The sequence below is a fragment of the Rhinichthys klamathensis genome, unplaced genomic scaffold (genome assembly GCF_029890125.1).
Source record: "Rhinichthys klamathensis goyatoka isolate OS25496 unplaced genomic scaffold, OSU_Roscu_1.1 h1tg000318l_1, whole genome shotgun sequence".
NCBI classification, from domain to species: domain Eukaryota; kingdom Metazoa; phylum Chordata; class Actinopteri; order Cypriniformes; family Leuciscidae; genus Rhinichthys; species Rhinichthys klamathensis.
This window is the reverse complement of record NW_026606834.1, coordinates 1,443,718-1,464,720: the sequence shown is the minus strand read 5'-3', so window position 1 is coordinate 1,464,720 and position 21,003 is coordinate 1,443,718. Positions and strand designations below refer to the sequence as shown.

Below are 21,003 nucleotides of genomic sequence, written 5' to 3'. Positions count from 1 at the left end.
ATAGAAAACAAGACAAAAATACAGAGGAAGAAAATCATAGTTTTGCAGCTCATTTTAATAGTAATTCACGATTTTAATACATGACAGATTTTCAGATCTAACCTCTACAGTTTGTGCTAAATCTTACCACCTTTCATCATTGCAAATAATCTGAAAATGAATCATTAATGACATTAAAACCAGAGGACATTGAGGAATAAAAGCAAAGATTTATCACTATACACTCTCTCTTAAAAATAAAGGATCTTTATGGTTCAGTGAAGAACCTTTAACATTTATGAACCACTAAAGGTTCGTTAAAGTGGAAAAACGATTGCAAAAATAATTCTGTAAATGTTCTGTTTTTAATCAATAGGAAGAAAAGTGACCTACATTTGACACCATCTTCTGTCTCCACGCTCCACCGTTGTGTTTTATATTCTCATGAAACGCTTGTTTACGATTCAGCAACTTTGATCAATACAAGTAATGTTAGACAGACTGGAATCAATTAATAAATAATCTCATCCAGGGCACCAGTAAATATATAAATGTTCACATTGTCAACAGATGTTCACACTTCACTGTTTTACACTCTTAAAAATAAAGGTTATTTATTGTCATTGATGGTCCCATGGAACATTTCCAATGCACAAAAGGTTCTTTATAGTGTAAAAAGGTTCTTTAGATTATTAAAGTGTTCTTCACACGAAAAAAATAAATAAATACATAAAATAAAATTCTTTGGTGAACCAAAAATAGCTCTTCTATGGCTCTGCTGTGACAAAAACAAACACTTTCGCAACCTTTATTTATAAGAGTGAAATCTCAGAGTCAAAATAAGATACACCGGTGTTTTGCCAGATGAGAAGTTTATTCTATGTATCATCTTTTTACTATTTTAATTCATTTTACTCTAATTAACTGTATCATTTATCTCCTTTAATTCCTTTTATAACTGCTTTAATTCCCCCTGCTTTTATTTTGTGTCTATTTTCTATGAATTGCTATAGTGTGATTATTATAATTCCTTTCTATGTAAAGCTGTTTGAATTTTCCTTGCTTTTATTTTGGGATTATTTCCTCTCTATGTAAAGCACTTTGAATTACCATAGTGTATGAAATGTGCTATATAAATAAACTTGCCTTTAACTGGAGAAAATGAATGACTGCCGGCTGTGGTCAACATTCAAATAAGAAATAAAACTGAGTTAATGACGACATACTTGTGAATTTCACATTTCAAAAGAACATGTAAAGCCTAGATAATTTTTTTTCCTTTTTCATTTTATCAACAGACGTGAAATCATTTATAAGAAAATGCACCTCAAAGCAACTGCAGGGCCGAGACATCGGAGTGACGCGCATGGAGCGGACGGACTCGGTCCTGGTCCAGGGAGATCTGGAGAAGATCAGTGAAGACATTCTCACCCTTTACTTCAGCAACAAGAAGAAGAGCAGAGGAGGAGATATCCAGAACTTCATATGGATCAACAGACGAATGAGCGCCGTCATCACCTTTGGGAACTGTGACGGTAGGTTTTCAGATTAGCTGCAATAATGAAATCTTCGTTTAACACAGTACACCGCAAAAAAATATATAGGGATGCACGGTATATCGGTACAGGCCGATCTATGTTCATTTTTAATGTTATCCTTCTCGGCGCAATAAAAAAATGTGGCCGAATCCGATATATTATTATATATACAGTGCCTTGAGAAAGTATTCGGCACCCTTGAACTTTTCGACCTTTTGCCACATTTCAGGCTTCAAACATAAAGATATAAAACTGTAATTTTTTGTGAAAGAATCAACAACAGGTGGGACACAATCATGAAGTGGAACGAAATTTATTGGATATTGCAAACTTTTTTAACAAATAAAAAACTGAAAAATTGGGCGAGCAAAATTATTCAGCCCCTTTACTTTCAGTGCAGCAAACTCTCCAGAAGTTCAGTGAGGATCTCTGAATGATCCAATGTTGACCTAAATGACTAATGATGATAAATAGAATCCACCTGTGTGTAATCAAGTCTCCGTATAAATGCACCTTCTCTGTGATAGTCTCAGAGGTCCGTTTAAAGCACAGAGAGCATCATGAAGAACAAGGAACACACCAGGCAGGTCCGAGATACTGTTGTGGAGAAGTTTAAAGCCGGATTTGGATACAGAAAGATTTCCCAAGCTTTAAACATCCCAAGGAGCACTGTGCAAGCGATAATATTGAAATGGAAGGAGTATCAGACCACTGCAAATCTACCAAGACTTGGCCTTCCCTCTAAACTTTCAGCTCATACAAGGAGAAGACTGATCAGAGATTCAGCCAAGAGGCCAATGATCACTCTGGATGAACTGCAGAGATCTACAGCTGAGGTGGGAGACTCTGTCCATAGGACAACAATCAGTCGTATACTGCACAAATCTGGCCTTTATGGAAGAGTGGCAAGAAGAAAGCCATTTCTTAAAGATATCCATAAAAAGTGTCGTTTAAAGTTTGCCACAAGCCACCTGGGAGACACACCAAACATGTGGAAGAAGGTGCTCTGGTCAGATGAAACCAAAATCGAACTTTTTGGCAACATTGCAAAACGTTATGTTTGGCGTAAAAGCAACACAGCTCATCACCCTGAACACACCATCCCCACTGTCAAACATGGTGGTGGCAGCATCATGGTTTGGGCCTGCTTTTCTTCAGCAGGGACAGGGAAGATGGTTAAAATTGATGGGAAGATGGATGGAGCCAAATACAGGACCATTCTGGAAGAAAACCTGATGGAGTCTGCAAAAGACCTGAGACTGGGACGGAGATTTGTCTTCCAACAAGACAATGATCCAAAACATAAAGCAAAATCTACAATGGAATGGTTCACAAATAAACACATCCAGGTGTTAGAATGGCCAAGTCAAAGTCCAGACCTGAATCCAATCTAGAATCTGTGGAAAGAACTGAAAACTGCTGTTCACAAACGCTCTCCATCCAACCTCACTGAGCTCGAGCTGTTTTGCAAGGAGGAATGGGCAAAAATTTCAGTCTCTCGATGTGCAAAACTGATAGAGACATACCCCAAGTGACTTACAGCTGTAATCGCAGCAAAAGGTGGCGCTACAAAGTATTAACTTAAGGGGGCTGAATAATTTTGCACGCCCAATTTTTCAGTTTTTTATTTGTTAAAAAAGTTTGAAATATCCAATAAATTTCGTTCCACTTCATGATTGTGTCCCACTTGTTGTTGATTCTTTACAAAAAATTACAGTTTTATATCTTTATGTTTGAAGCCTGAAATGTGGCAAAAAGTCGAAAAGTTCAAGGGTGCCGAATACTTTCACAAGGCACTGTATATTAAAGCCGATAAATAATGGATTATTTCCTTCAGCTGAGACACTTCAGATGCACACTGTTCGACGTGATGGTTTTGAATTGCTTGAAATATGATTGGAATCACTATAAAAAAGGAAAATACTGTTAAGTGCTGTTAGGGGTAAACCGTTAAAGACCCAGAACCAGATATGATGAATCAAGACCCGGAGTCATAATTATAATAAATTAAAGAAAAGTTTTACTGAAGATAGTTTGATTCAGCAGAAGTCAGCTTCAAGACTCACACGGGAGTTCGTAGGTTCGTAGGATCATAGCAGTTATACTCTTCACCACACACACACACACACACACACACACACACACACACACACACACAGTAGTTATACCCTTCACCAAGGTCTAAGCTACGTCCTTGCTTCAGGTTGAATGATTCTCATTGGCTAAGAAATAGATAAACATAGTAATTTTCCACACATATACAGATAGACTGAAGCATATCTCCATGGATTATGCAGCGGACACTCGGACCCTGAAGTTAGGCACGTCGTGACCTTCCAGGCCACAGATTTGGGTTGCTGGACGCCAGCATGTCCAGAACAACAACTCAGTCAATCTCCCATAATGCCAGTGGTTCCTTAACCTGTAACCAAAAGGACTGTTCACACACACCGACACACAGCTTTTCCAAGGTTGGATTTGGCCAGGCTCTAACTATAAACAGGAGAGTTTTCTCAAAACATCAAGATAATACGTTCTTTCTCTCAAGGAGAGCTACACTGTAGTCTAACTGGAAAGTAAGGCGTAAAGACAAAGAGATGGTCCCTTAAACTATTGGCTTCAATGACCCCTATATGTTTTAACACTTTGAAGACCTTTCTCAAACACAAAACAAGTCCATATTTCATTATTGGAAGCCGGGCTAAATGAGCGAGCACTGATACTGCATTCATATCAAATGCAGACAATAGAGAATACATGAAAAGAACATTTCAGTGATCACACTGGTAACTTCTATAACAAAGTAAAATCTCACAAGCGTAGAGAAGTCATTCAACTCATTTGATATTTAGAAGGAAAAATATTGATTAATACCTTGATTATAATCACTCATTCATTACATATACATTGAAGCAGCAGTTAATTCCAATCAGGGCAACAAGCGCATCACAAATCTGTCATATATGCTATAAAACTAACTACAATATAAAAGAACATCATTATAATTGTGTGCTTGGGACATGGATTTTAATGATGAGACTTTTTTTTTTTTTTAATCAGGCTCTCAAAAAATATATAAAAACTTGGATTTAGATTTATCGGCCAATATATCGGTTATAGGCTTTCAAATATAAATAATTACTGTATTGGTATCGGCCAAAATGTTCATTTCGGTGCATAACCTAAAAAAAATAATTTTACTTGTATTCCATACAGATATCTAAACATTCTTAAATCAAGATACAAGCAAAATGACATAATATATTAAGTCTTGTTTTCTGAATAATGTGTCAAAATGAAGTGAGTTTTTGCTTAAAACAAGAAAAAATATCTGCAAATGGGGTTAGAAAAATAATCTTAATTTAAAGGGAAAACAAGATTTTTCTGACCAAATTGGCAGATATTTGTTCTTGTTTTAAGCATAAAGTCCCTTAATTTTGATACATTCTTCAGAAAACAAGACTTAATATCGTATGCATTTTGCTTGTATCTTGATTTCTACTGGAAAAGAAGACAAAAATACTGAGGAAATAAACAAGCCTAATTAGAGTAATTGGTAACACTTTACAATATGGTTTATTAGTTAACATGAACTAAGAATGAACAATACATTTATTAATCTTAGTTAATATTAATTTCAACATTTACTAATACGTTATTAAAATCAAAGGTATTATATGTTAACATTCGTTAATGCGCTGTGAACTAACAATGAACAGCTGTATTTTTATTAACTAACATTAAGAAAGATTTATAAATACTGTAACAAATGTATTTCTCGTTGTTAACTAATGAACCTTATTGTAAAATGTTATCGAATAATTTGATTGTCTCTTCTGTTTTAATAGATGCACATGCAGCGGTGGAACAGAAACACAGTGTTTGCGGCACAGATGTTCACGCTTCACTGTTTTACTCAAGTTTGCAAAAGGCTTTAACTGGAGAAAAACACACCCCGACTGACATCGCCACAAAAGTCAACATTTCGGTCAGCGAAGATTTACTCCTATTCTTTGAAACCAATAAGCGATGTAGAAAACAACTGGAGAGCGATGCCAAACTGCTTCATGCTAAGGTTTTCATTGACAGCACTGCTTTAGCAAGTGAAATAATTCTAGAGATGGACGTCAATAAAGAGTCTCTGACCGCCAAGCAAATCGCACCAACTTGGGAGTCGAAGATAATGAGAGGAGTTCAGTCGTTTTTGAGTGGATTCGACACAGAAGAGCTGAAAGTGGAGGAGGACGTCTGGAGGAGAGTTGAAAAGGACTGTGACGTTCTTGTCACGGTTGATACAGCGTTCTCCTTTAAGGAGCGCAACTCTAAAGTTGTAATTTCTGGAGTGAAAGAGCATGTCAGGATCCTTTCGGATAAAATCAGGATTCTCCTGAAGAACGCTGCGTTTGAGGTCGAAGTGGAAAGAAACACGATCGAAGCAACAATTCAACTAGACTGCAGAGAGACATTCGATCTAATAAAAGAGCGCGTACAGTCCAAGCTAGGAGAGGTGAGTTTATCCCATGATGAGAAACGGTATATTATTTCCCTCAAAGGTTTGAAGGAGAAAGTAAATCCGGTGGAGATGCTCATCAGAAACGCACAGAAGAACATAATCACGCACCAGCTGAAGCTTTCTTCTCATCTGATTGACTTTCTAAAGTCGCTGGATCTTTTAAAGTTTGAGCAGGACAACCACATCCCAGCGAGATTCCTAAACCGAAAGGATTTTTTGGGGATTTTGGTTGAGAAGGAAAACCTGAAGGGAGCTGAAGATAAAATCGGTGAGATTCTCAAAGAGGAGGTTATACAGATTTCTCCCAATCAAACCGGTGTGATGACGCGCTTTCTCGGGAATCTTCAGGATGAAATCGAGAAAGCGAACGACATCAGGATCGCACAATCAAACATGCAGGTTATAATATGCGGGCTTTCTAACGCAGTTGCGGATGTTACAGGAAAAGTGAGGAGATATCTAGAAAACAAGGAACCAACGACTGAAAACGTCATTCTTAAATCTGTGCGAGAGCTCGAGTTCGTGGACTCCTGCCTGAATCTGTCCGATCTCCCTGAACTCAAGCGGCTTGGCGCGTCGATACTTGCTTGCAAAGCGGCGAATTCTCCTTGTCTGAAGGTCACAGCGCCGAAAGACAACATTAAAGATGCCGTGGATGTCGTCCGGCACAAGCTGTCATCCATAGTCGTGGAGAAGCACAAGTATCGCAAAGCAGGAGAAGCCAAGGTTCTGGAAAAGCACGAAGACAACCTGAAGACCAAAGCCAGAGAGAAGCAGTGCAACCTGTATTTATCACAACAAGAACACACAGTTGCTCTTCCGAAGAGCTTCACACACAAAATAGGCGATTTCGCGACTCTGAGCATCGTTGAGGGAGACCTGCACCACTTTACAGCCGACGCTTTGATATGCACGATGAATGGAAATCTCGATTTTAATAACCCCGTGGCTCGGCGCTTTCTCACGTTTGGAGGCGACGCGATTTCAGAAGTGTGTAAAACTCCCAAGAAGGAAAAGCAGAGTCTGTTACCTGGAGATGTGCTGCTCAGCGACGCTGGGAAACTCAACGCCGAGACGCTAATCTACGCCGTGCTTCCGCAGAAGGGTCAAGCGCTGGACTCGAACTACCTCCAGGCGTCCGTGAGAAACTGTCTCCTGAAAGCCGCGGGAAAGGGATGCGTCTCCATCGCAATGCCAGCTATTGGTTGTGAAACCTTTGGATTCTCCGTCAAAGAAAGTTGCATGGCGATCCGAGCCGCCGTACTGCAGTTCTGCTCCGAGCATCAGGATTCACATCGAAACATTAGAAATATCAGCGTTGTGGATTCAGACGAGAAGATCGTTGAGGAGTACAACGCTCTGATCCAGGAACTGGTATGATCCCCTGCTAGTTTACAAACCTTAAATGTTTAACAACACTGCAAAAAACAATGGTGCTTCCTCAGTGTTTCTACACAAATATCTAAACAATCTTAAATCAAGATATAGCTACAGATGAAACTCGAAAAATTAGAATATGGTGCAAAAGTTCATTTATTTCAGTAATTCAACTTAAAAGGTGAAACTAATATATTATATAGACTCATTACATGCAAAGTGAGATATTTCAAGCCTTTATTTGTTATGATTTTGATGATTATGACTTACAGCTTATGAAAACCCCAAATTGTGTAAAGGTTTTCATAAGCTGTACACCATAATCATCAAAATTATAACAAATAAAGGCTTGAAATATCTCACTTTGCATGTAATGAGTCTATATAATATATTAGTTTCACCTTTTAAGTTGAATTACTGAAATAAATGAACTTTTGCACCATATTCTAATTTTTCGAGTTTTACCTGTATTTACTGGAGAAGGAAAATGATTGAAGATATTAAGTGAGTTTATGCTTAAAACAAGAACAAATACTGTATCTGAAGTCAGAAAATAAACTTAATTTAAAGAGAAAACAAAATTATTTTTCTGACTCCATTGGCAGATATTTGTTCTTGTTTTAAGCTCAAGTATGATGATTATTATTTAAGTAAACAAGACTTAATATCTTCAGTCATTTTGCATCTCAAGTAAATGTATTTTGATTTAAGAATGTTTGGATATTTGTACTGGAAAACAAGATTTATTTATTCATCATTTTACGCCATATCATCGCAAACTCAAAAGTAATAACATTTAAAATACTGGAAAATATTGATAAAATATTGCAATCATTTAAGAATATTATCTCAACAAACAAATAAAACAAAAATATAATAACAATAATAACAATATAAATATATTTTAATTTGATATTTAATAAAAATTCTAATATTTTGCCAGGAGAAACCTTTTTAAAAATGGCCATTAATGTACTTTCAGAAAATAAAAATGGCCTAATATCATTTAAAGCAGGAAATTCCAATAAAATATGCAAGGAACACTTACAAAAATCATATAACGGCTTTCAATAAATATACATGGACTCGCCGATGTATATTTATTGAAAGCCGTTATGATTTTTGTAAGTGTTCCTTTCTATGGGAATTCTTATTGTGTGACCAATTTGACATCTCGCATGTCTGGTCATTTCTATTTTCTAAATGTAAACAATGGTAAGGACTTTCATTTATAACTGGATTCACTTCATATAATTTGTTATGGACACTTTTTGGAAATGTACAAACTCGGTATGGGTTTAATCCTGGAAAACAAGACTAAAATACTGAGGAAGAGAATCTTTTGTTTGTTTGTTTGGTAACACTTTATTTGAAGGGGTGTGCATAAGACTGACATGACACTGTCATAAACATGACATAACACCTGTCATGAACATGGAGTCTTTATGAATGTTTATGACTGTTGTCATAAAGAAGTTATTTAGCTTTGCGTTAACATTACATTACCCTGTCATACTGTATGTTAAAGCATTTGTCATATGTCATATGTTAAAGCATTTGGCAGTGTAATAACCCTTAATGACATCTTTATAACTAGTACAATGTGTTCCACTTTACTTGAGGACAAGTAAAATATTCATGACACAGTTATAATGGTGTCATGACGGCCAAAGTCAAAACCAACCACATATGACAGGTTAATGTAATGTTAACGCAAAGCTAAATAACTTCTTTAAGTTTGATAATTAGACCTGTTATGACATATTTGTGACAGGTTGACAGGTTATGATTTCTTGGTTAATGTCAAGTTGTCATAACAAAGACATTTTAAACAATGTCAACTTTGCATTAAAAGTGTCATAATTTACCGAATGACACTTAATGACAACAGTCATAAACATTCATAAAGACTCCTTCATGTTCATGACCGGTGTTATGTCATGTTTATGACAGTGTCATGTCAGTCTTATGCACACCCCTTCAAATAAAGTGTCACCGTTTGTTTTTTGCAGTGCATCTTTTTTTTTTATTGATCACCTATATTTTATTATTAACAGGGATTTCCTGACATGTCAACAAAAATCCCCCTTCAATCCCGGAAGGTTAAACACGGATCAGACAAAAGAGGTACCATATATATATATATATTTATGCCTTCCTGTAGCTCAAATATTAACATCAAGGTCATGGGTTCGATTGCAGGAACTAATACAATGTATACCTTAAACGCTTTGGATAAAAGCATCTGCCAAATGCATAAATGTAAATGTAATTTCACGACTCCTGGACTTGGAATTGCTTATGTACTTTTCTTTTCACATGACTGGGAATTCAATCAGTGCGGATCAATGGTGTGCCAATATCCCTGAAAAAGGGTGACATCACCAAAGAAACGGTGGATGTCATAGTGAATTCATCCAACCAAAGTTTAGATCTTAACACCGGTAAGTGTTTCTTTGCTATACACTGCAAAAAAAATGCTTTTCTCAGTATTTTAGTCTTGTTTCCAGTCCAAATATCTAAAAATTCTTAAATCAAGATGCATTTGCTATATGAGTAAAATGCCATAAGATATTATATCCAGTTTTCTGGGGGAATTTGTTCAAATTAAGTGAGTTGATGCTTTAAAAAAAGCAAAATTTTCTGCCAATGGGGTCAGAAAATTAATCATAATTCAAACAGAAACAAGATTATTTTTCTGACCCCATTGGCAGATAATTTTGCTTGTTTTAAGCAAAAACTCACTTAATTTTGATTAATTCCCCCAGAAAACAAGACTTAATATCTTATGTCATTTTAAAACTTTAGTAAATGCATCTTGATTTAAGAAATATTTGATATTTGGACTGGAAACAAGAAAAAATACTAAGTAAGAAAAGCATTTTTTGCAGTGTAGCATCAATACTAAACAGACTTCCATCATCATCATCATCATCACACTTTTACCTTTCATGCAGTGTTTTCCACTCTTGTTTCCATCTAATCATCATCATTTTACAGGCGTTTCTGGTGCCATCTTAAAAGCTGCAGGAAAATCTGTTGTTGATGAGTGCAAAAAGCTAGGTATCATCATCATAATGGCAGTGAATATTGAGCAATGCTTGTATTATAATGGCAGTGCTGAGTGACGTGTGTTTGCACTGTAGCTCCTCTGAAAGCAGGTTCAGCCGTGATGACGAGTGCTGGAGCGCTTCAGTGTAAGAACATCGCTCAGATGGTCGGGCCGGTCAACATCGCAGACATCACAGCCTCTCTGGGAAAGGTTTTGAACCTCTGTGAGGGAAAGATGGCCACAACTCTGGCCATTCCTGCCATTGGAACAGGCATGACAAAAAACATAATGTTTGATATCTACACATATTCTTTTTTAGAGCAATTATGAAAGCCCATTTCTGCCACGTAGGGAAAAAAAATCATGCTTTGGTAAATCATAATTATGACAAAAAAAAGTCATGAAAATGTCATAAAAAGTTGAAATTATGACATATTAAGTGTAATAATTGACATTATGATGCATGTACTAAGTTATAATTTTGGCTTTTTATCTCATAATTGACAAAATGTCATAATTATGACATTACTGTCATATATTCTAATATTTTGCCAGGAGAAACCTTTTTAAAAATGTCCATTAATGTACTTTCTGAAAATAAAAAATTGCCTAATATCATTTAAAGCAGGAAATTCCAATAAAACATGCAAGGAACACTTACAAAAATCATATAATGTCTGTCAATAAATATACATGGGTGAGTCTTGTGTGACCAATTTGACATCTCGCATATCTGGTAATTTCTATTATTATTATTTCATAATTATGAGATAAAAAGTTGAAATTATGACATACGTCATTATGATATATAGTCATAATTATGACATACTAAGATATAATTATAAGATAAAAAGTCGAAATTATGACATTAAGTCATAACTATGTACTAAGTCATAATTTTTACACTTTAAAAATTAAAAATTATTACAAAAAGTCAAAATTATTACAAAAAGTCAAAATTATGACATACTGACAATATGACTCAAAACTGACATAAAAAGTCATACTAATGAGTCATAATTATGGTGTACTAAGTACTACCTTTATCTCAAAATTATGAAAGAAATCATAATAATGACATGCTTTTATACTGTAATTACGAGATAATAATGACAGTCAAAATTATGACTTGTCATTATGAGATATAAAGTCATAATTATGGCAGGCTAAGTCATAATTATGAGATAAAAAGTAAAAATTAAGACAAAGTAAAAGCTGACATAAAAAGTCATAATTATGATGGCCAAATTAAGACATTAAGTCATAATCCTAATGTAATAAGTCAACATTTTGACTGTTTATCTCATTATGACAAAAAGTCATTATGATAGTCAGAATTATGACAAAAAGTTCAAATTGACAAAGTCATCATGAGATGAAGATTAAAATAAGACATAAGTCATAACTATGATGTACTAAGTAATTTTTTTTGATAAAAAGTCAAAATTATGACATTCTATTTAATACTAGTTTTTCCTTTTTTTTTATAATTATGACTAATGATATTTTAAATGCCATAATAATAATTTACGAAAGCATGTATTTTTTTCTTATGAGGGGCTTCCATAAGAAATATGAAGTTCTGAGCAATAATCCTGTTTTCCGCAGGACGAGGCGGCTTTGAACCGAAGGAATCCATCAAAGCCATTCTCACAGCGATCGAGAAACATTTGAAGGAGCCGAACTCCTCCTGCTTCCGGAGCATCACTATCGTGGCGTACGAGCAGAATCAGAAGGCCTTTGATGACTTTCGGGAATACTTTAAACAGTGGAACAAGGTTAATACCAATGATTTAACAAAAATAGTTTCCAGATTTGTTTTCATCATATTCAATTTGTTCAATTTGTTTTCCTACAGCCTGCATGCAACAAGATGCCCGAAAATCAAGGTTTTCACAACCTCCTCATGCTTACTTAGCAAATAAATATGGTTTCAATGTAATAGTTCTGGCATTTCCAGGAGTGAATATTTTAAATCTTTCTCGTTCGTCTATAGTCAAAATCGGGGGCGTCAGAATTGAGGTGAAGAAAGGGGACATCACTACAGAAACTGTCCGAGGGATCGTAAACACCACCAACAGAGACATGAGCCTGAGAGGAGGTCTGTATGATCAGATATAACTCAAAATACACAACACTTTCACATGAACACATCATTTACTCTGAAATAAGCCATAGATCTATTAGGGTTTGATAGATAGATCTATTACTCTTTATTACACTGTGCCTCGTTTACAAAACAATCGACAGTCAAATGCTCCGAACAAACTTATAATCCTCTTAAAATAATATCAAAATGAGCCGTTTTTGGAGCTTGATTAAATAAATGCTTTGTTTATAACGAGGACGACGTTGTGGACTATGAAACTTGCATGTTTTAATGGTACAAAGACCTCTGATATGTCAAAAGAACAAGGCATATTTAATTTATCATGTCATGACTCATATCTAAAAATTCTTAAATCAAGATGCATTTACTAGATGAGTAAAATTACATAAGATATTATGTCCTGTTTTCTGGGGGAATTAATCAAAATTAAGTGAGTTGATGCTTAAAAAAAGCTAAATTATCTGCCAAAAAACAACAACAATTCAAACAGAAACAAAACATTATTTTTCTGACCCCATTGGCAGATCATTTTGCTTGTTTTAAGCATCAACTCACTTAATTTGTATTCGTTTCCCCATAAAACAAGACTTAATATCTTATGGCATTTTACTACTTCAGTAAATGCATCTTGATTTAAGAAATGTTTGATATTTGGACTGGAAACAAGACCAAAATACTAAGTAAGAAAAGTATTTTTTGCAGTGTAGCATCGAAATATGATGTTTTAAACATGATGTTCAGTGTGTGAAGCTGAAAAGCTCGTTGTTCTTCAGGTGTATCGGGTGCCATATTTAAAGCAGCGGGAGCGTCTGTGGAGCAGGAGTGTCAAAAACACGGTGAGAGAACGTTACACAACACATAATCAAACCTGGATAATAATCGATCACATGAGCAAGAGATGTCAGGTGTGATTGGGCCGAACTGAGACTGAATGACAGGGACTGGTTATGTTAAACACATTGAAGTGGGAAACTTTCAATCCATTTTTAATGTCTTGATGACTAACAGTATGTAAATAATTCAATCATAGACACACACACACACAGACACACACACAGACACACACACACACACAGACACACACAGAGACACACACACAGAGACACACACACAGAGACACACACACAGAGACACACACACAGAGACACACACACACAGACACACACACACAGACACACACACACAGAGACACAGACACACACAGAGACACACACACACAGACAGACACACACACACACACACACACACACAGACAGACACACACACACACAGAGACACACACACAGAGACACACACACAGAGACACACACACAGAGACACACACACAGAGACACACACACAGAGACACACACACAGAGACACACACACAGAGACACACACACAGAGACACACACACAGAGACACACACACAGAGACACACACACAGAGACACACACACAGAGACACACACAGAGACACACACAGAGACACACACAGAGACACACACAGACACACACACACACAGACACAGACACACACACACACAGAGACACACACAGAGAGAGACACACACAGAGAGAGACACACACAGAGAGAGAGACACACACACACAGACACACACACAGACACACACACAGACACACACACAGACACACACACAGACACACACAGAGACAAACACACAGACACACACAGAGACACACACAGAGACACACACACACACACACAGAGACACACACAGAGACACACACAGAGACACACACAGAGACACACACAGAGACACACACAGAGACACACACAGAGACACACACAGAGACACACACAGAGACACACACAGAGACACACACAGAGACACACACAGAGACACACACAGAGACACACACAGAGACACACACAGAGACACACACAGAGACACACACAGAGACACACACAGAGAGACACACACACACACACAGAGACACACACACACACACACACACACACACACACACAGACACACACAGACACACACAGACACACACAGACACAGACAGACACACACAGACACACACACACACACACACACACACACACACACACACACACACAGACACACACACACAGACACACACACCAAAAAGTCAATTCACCTTTATTTCTACAGCGCTTTATAATACAGATTGTTTCAAAGCAGCTTCACGGTGATAAACAGAATAATAACAGAATCGATGATGCAAACTTCATCAAATATGAGGCAAATTCAAATTCTACAGCTCTAAAAAGACAATAGTGTCACTATACAGCTCAATTCAGTTCAGTTCAATAAGTGTAGTTCAATTAGAAACAAATGAGTTAAATTCCACTATAAGCATATCTTCAGAAGACAAGAGTGTCATTATTCAGCTCATTGAAGTCAGTGCAGCCAAATCAATAATATTACTTAATATTAATTGAAAAGTATTTGTATATTTCAGTTACAAAAAAGTATCAAATAAAATATAAAAAGTATTTTAATGCATTAATTATGCACCTTATAATGCATGAATGGATAATTGTACCCACAGTTATAATACATTAAAACACTTTGATATGCATTTAGAAAGTATAATGCATTTAAACATACGACAAACAACCAATTTCAGATGTAACAAGGAATCTGCAAAGATTATGAAAATATATAATGCATTTTAACATACATAATGAATGCCGTCATAATGCATTACACATAAAGGCTTTAAGTAAACTGTTACCGGAAGACTAAATGTCATTAGATATCACAGCAAGAGTTATGATGAAAGATGCACAAACACACTTTACAATCATGCAGAAGTTTGTTGGTTCCACTAAAAGTCCTCAAAACACACTGAGATCTAGTGGTGATGTTGTGAACTGCACCCAACAGAAGTTACGGTGGCCGACAGGAAGTGATGTCGTCGTCTGAGACAGCAGAGAGTAGCCAGTTCAGCAATGAGGTTTCTTTACAAAGATAAAATAAAACGTAACACATTAACAGTTATTCAGCTACACAATAGCATTAAGCACACCTGGGGCTGGGAGGCTGAAAAGGCTAAATTAACATAAGCCAGCGAGTCCAACAAGCAAGTTACCGGTAACCGTATATCCATAATAAAGGCTAGATGTCCCGTCCGCGCTGCTGGCCAATGGAGGTCGACGTCTGCACTGGCGGCCATCTTGCCACAGGCAGCTCGCACACTCGTAACATTGTGTTTTAATGGTGCATGTACTTTTTAAATAACCATAACTTGCTCAATTTTCTACCGATTTTTAAACGGTTTGGTTTGTTATAAACGTCAGAGATGTAGTTATGACACTGCGCACGTATGAATAATAAGTGTATAAATAAATAATAATCCAGAATTATAGCCACATTAATAACGTTTGTAAGAAACCAAACCGTTTGTAAATCCGTCAAGATTTCAACGAGATAAGAGTATTTGTGTTCGTGCTGATCACTCATCTCACGTCAGGCACCACAGAGCCCGCCAGAAAGCTTGCCTGTGACAAGATGGCCGCCGGTGATGACGATAGAGACTCCGCCGTAAGACATCTAGCCTTTATTATGGATATCTATGCCGGTAACAGAGAATGTCTAATATGGGGAGAACTTTCACTCTCAGTAAACTTCCGGGTTCTGAACTGGTTGCAGTTCCACTCTGGGTCCACATGAGGGCGCTCACAGGACGAGTGCAGAATGAATGGAGGTCTATGGAGCTATACCCCTCAAAATCCACTTCTCTCAGGTTCTCATTTTTTGTCTAGTAATTTGAATGTTGTTTTCGAAAGGAGATTACAGATTACTGGGTGTTAGATTTTTTTAGAGTCAAGTCAAGTCAAGTCAAGTCACATTTATTTATATAGCGCTTTTCACAATACAGATTGCATCAAAGCAGCTTCACAGTGATAACATGAAAGTAGTACAACACAGTTCAATAATATTGTTGAATATTAAATATCCCCAACTAAGCAAGCCAAAAGCAAGGCGACAGTGGCAAGGAACCAAAACTCCATCAGATTGGATGGAGAAAAAAACCTTGGGAGAACCCAGGCTAGTCAGGGGCCAGTTCTCCTCTGGCTAACAATCATAGGGTTTTAAAGAAGCTTTACAGTAAGTCCATATCAGAGAGTACCTGGAAAAAATACATTTAGTTAATCATGTAATATTTAGGGGATAACATATCGCCGGCGTTGAGTCGTCTCTTCGCAGGCGTTGAGTCGTCTCTTCACAGGCGTTGGTCTTCTCATCACAGGCGTTGAGGCATCCGAAATCCCCGTGAGAGGCAGGATACCAAACTGGAGCCTACGAACGCCATTTTTCTCGGGACAAGTGTCCCGAGATAACAGCAGAAAGGCAGATGGGAAATAATTAGCATAGCTGATGTTCATAATGATTTCCATTACACGGGAGTAGGTGTTAGAAAACCATAATCTCACAACTCTCCGCAACCCAAACTCTCCGCAACCCAACCGAAAAGCAAAGCAAAAAAGTCACTTATTTGCTTTAAAAATTCTTTTAAAATGTCAATGACGTCATACACATCGTACGACCAGAGATACTGCTTTATGGCAATCCTTCAGTCACTTTGGTGCGTTCGCGCTCTGCACTTTCCTTTCTCTCGAGGCATCAACAACACAGCTGACACGGGTAAATACACGTGCTAGAAGAGTTAAGTCCGCCTTAACATTCTGCTCCGGATGCCACGATCCCATCAAGCGATGTCTCTGGTCGTAATCAGTCCTTCACTGACCAATCAGCGTCCATTAGCAGAATGCTAGCGTGTTATGGGCAACAACAACTCAACCCGTAAGAAATCGAAAGGACATAAGTACTCGTTCATTCAACTTTCGACCTATAACCCATGTTGAACTTGCAAAACTTACAATCAAATCTGAGATTTCTCAACGGCAATCGGGTGAAAGAGACAAATTTAGCCGTCTAGCTCCATAGACTCCCATTCATTTTGCACTCGGACGATCGCCCCCAGTGGAACTCTGGTGGAACTACAACCAAAATTCAGTACAATAGGACTTAAAGGGGTTGTTCAAAATTTTGGACATCGGGCCTCATTTCCAAGTTAGCCTTAGTGTTATTTATCAGTGGAGACAGTTTTCAGAAATGTTCATCCAGTCGTTCCAGTTGCATAGTTCGCCGGTGCTAGGCTAGCGCGAGTCAACGGTAACTGCTAGCCTGCCATTAAAAACAGTTTTACCCACTCCACAGTACAGCAAAAGCGAATAAATGATAACGCCAGACTATAATTTTAATGGAAGGCTAGCAGTTACCGTTGACTCGCGCTAGCCTAGCACCGGCGAACTATGCAACTGGAATGACTGGATGAACATTTTTGAAAACTGTCTCCACTGATAAATAACACTAAGGCTAACTTGGAAATGAGGCCCGATGTCCAAAATTTTGAACAACCCCTTTAATAGGGAGTGGCCAGGCTTTCCGTAGACGGGCTTTGCCGGTAAGCAAGTTCACCAAGCGCTCTCGATCTCATTCCACATCACTGAATCCATTGAGTTCATCATCCTCGGTGTCGCTTCTGAACAACTCCGCCAACTAGAGCGCACTCTCGCGGCTGGAGACGCTAATGTTTTCTCTTGGTTCATCTCCGTCTGAATTAAATTTTATGTATAAGTCGCAGGACCAGCCAAACTATGAAAAAAAGTGTGACTTATAGTCCGGAAAATACGGTAATAAAAACATAACGGTTCATTAAGTAAGGTCTTTATACACCACTGAAGACATAGTTATGTATATGATATTGCGTTTCTGTCAACAGATCCTCCTAAATATTACACAATGCACCTTTAAACAAGCATCTGACGTTCTGGTTTCTTTATCTGTGAAGGTCCGTTGCAGAACGACGTCGCAGCCGTGACCAGCGGCGGGAACCTGCAGTGTGATGTCATCATCCACATGGTGGGCCCGCACACGGCGGCAGAGACCAGATCCCGCGTGAAGAAGGTTCTGGAGCGCTGCGAGGAGAAGCAGATCACCACGCTCTCCTTCCCTGCCGTCGGCACCGGTACGAGCGCCGGCTGTCAGAGGCCCACTGAAATCAAAATTTAAGTTTTTTAGCTCTTAGTATGAATATGATAGCCTTAAAGGGGTCATCGGATGCAAAATTCCCTTTTTATATGGTGTTTGCATATAAACGCGTCTTTCCACACAACCACCATACAATGAAAAAAATCCATTCACTCCTTTTTTTTATCCTCAAAAAGCCTAAACACTCTCAATAATCAAGCCGTTTGGATTTTCTGAGCACTATGATGTCATATTGCTCATGCTCCGCCCACGACCGCTGACGGACTGTCCCGTATTAGCATATTTAGCATATTGCCTCGAGTGAGTTCACGTAGTGTAACAGCGCAGCGCTTCTGTGTTGTACGTCACACACAGGCTCACTATTGGCCGACGCTGGTCATGTGTGTGATGCGTGTGACGTACAACCCAGAAGCGCTGCGCTGTTACACTACGTGAACTCACTCGAGGCCCACAGAGAAGGAAATGAAGAGTTGAATAAAGTCGTTATTTTTGTTTGTTTTTTGCGCACAAAAAGTATTCTCGTCGCTTGATAAACTTAAGGTTGAGCCACTGTAGTCACTCGGACTACAACCCGAATTACCGGAAAAGTTGGGACGTTTTTTAAATTTGAAAAAAAAAGAAAACTATAAGACTTTCAAATCACATGAGCCAATATTTTATTCACAATAGAACATAGATAACATAACAAATGTTTAAACGGAGAAATTTTACACTTTTATCCACTAAATGAGCTCATTTCAAATTTGATGCCTGCTACAGGTCTCAAAATAGTTGGGACGGTGGCAACAGATGGTTGAAAAAGCAAAAAATTTAGAAAGGATTCGGGTGGGAGAACATCTAGCAATTAATTAAGTTCATTTATATCAGGTCTGTAACATGATTAGCTATAAAAGGGATGTCTTAGAGAGGTAGAGTCTCTCAGAAGTAAAGATGGGCAGAGGCTCTCCAATCTGTGAAAGAGTGCGTAAAAAGATTGTGGAACACTTTAAAAACAATGTTCCTCAACGTCAAATTGCAAAGGCTTTGCAAATCTCATCATCTACAGTGCACAACATCATCAAAAGATTCAGAGAAACTGGAGAAATCTCTGTGCGTAAGGGACAAGGCCGAAGACCTTTATTGGATGCCCGTGGTCTTCGGGCCCTCAGACGACACTGCATCACTCATCGGCATGATTGTGTGAATGACATTACTAATGGCGCTTTTCCATTACCAGTACCAGCTCGACTCGACTCGACTCGACTCGGCTCGCTTTTCGCTCCGTTTTCCATTGCAGAAAGTACCGCCACAAATAGTACCCGGTCGTCATAGCGACGCATTTCGTTCCTCGTTGCCCCATCAAGCTCTCGCTGGATCCTCTCTTCGGCAACCAAACAAAGGAATGTCTGCACCTCCTCGTTTGACCACGGCGTATTCTTCCGAGTTGCCATAATAATAGTAGTAAGTTTAGTAACTATCTCTGGCCAAACTATTTAAAAATGGCGGGGTTATTCTCTGGATACTCCATCTGGCGCGTGCAATGATGACGCAGATTCTCTGTGACCAATCAGCAGTCGGCATTGTTTTCACGTCACATTTTAGTATCAGCTTAGCTCGCCTCAGCTCGCTTAGAACCTCGCCGGAGGTGGTACGAAAAAAAGTACCCGAAAGCAGGTACAGGTACAACTTTTACACAGTGGAAAACCAAACAAAGGCGAGTCGAGTCGAGTCGAGCCGAGCCGAGCTGGTACTGTGTAGTGGAAAAGCGCCATAAATGGGCCCAGGAATACTTCCAGAAACCACTGTCGGTAAACACAATCCGCTGTGCCATCTCCAGATGCCAACTAAAGCTCTATCATGCAAAAAGGAAGCCATATGTGAATATGGTCCAGAAGCGCCGTCGTGTCCTGTGGGCCAAGGCTCATTTAAAATGGACTATTTCAAAGTGGACAAGTATTCTATGGTCCGACGAGTCCAAATTTGACATTCTTGTTGGAAATCACGGACACCGTGTCCTCCGGGCAAAAGAAGAGGGAGACCTTCCATCGTGTTATCAGCGTTCAGTTCAAAAGCCAGCATCTCTGATGGTATGGGAGTGCATACAGTATGGGCAGCTTGCATGTTTTGGAAGGCACTATGAATGCTATATAAAGGTTGTAGAGCAACATATGCTCCCCTCCAGACGACGTCCATTTCAGGGAAGGCCTTGTGTATTTCAGCAGGACAATGCAAAACCACATACTGCAGCTATTACAACTGCATGGCTACATCGTAGAAGAGTCCGGGTGTTGAATTGGCCTGCCTGCAGTCCAGATCTTTCCCCTATAGAGAACATTTGGCGCATCATTAAACGACAAATGCATCAAAGACGACCACGAACACTTCAGCAGCTGGAAACCTATAAGGCAAGAATGGGACCAAATT

The 21,003-nt window shown here is 38.3% G+C and overlaps 1 protein-coding gene across 1 annotated transcript in view; it reads left to right on the top strand.

Moving 5' to 3' along the window:
• parp14rs3 (poly(ADP-ribose) polymerase family member 14-related sequence 3) overlaps positions 1–21,003 on the top strand; it is a 38,135-nt gene that overhangs the window by 1,233 nt on the left and 15,899 nt on the right. The window contains exons 3-13 of the mRNA XM_056271345.1: positions 1,278–1,514; positions 5,366–7,404; positions 9,465–9,534; positions 9,747–9,851; positions 10,408–10,470; positions 10,554–10,730; positions 12,068–12,237; positions 12,318–12,348; positions 12,456–12,560; positions 13,343–13,405; positions 18,401–18,577. Of these exons, the coding sequence (XP_056127320.1) occupies positions 1,278–1,514; positions 5,366–7,404; positions 9,465–9,534; positions 9,747–9,851; positions 10,408–10,470; positions 10,554–10,730; positions 12,068–12,237; positions 12,318–12,348; positions 12,456–12,560; positions 13,343–13,405; positions 18,401–18,577 (3,237 nt within the window). The remainder of the gene's footprint in view (positions 1–1,277; positions 1,515–5,365; positions 7,405–9,464; positions 9,535–9,746; positions 9,852–10,407; positions 10,471–10,553; positions 10,731–12,067; positions 12,238–12,317; positions 12,349–12,455; positions 12,561–13,342; positions 13,406–18,400; positions 18,578–21,003) is intronic.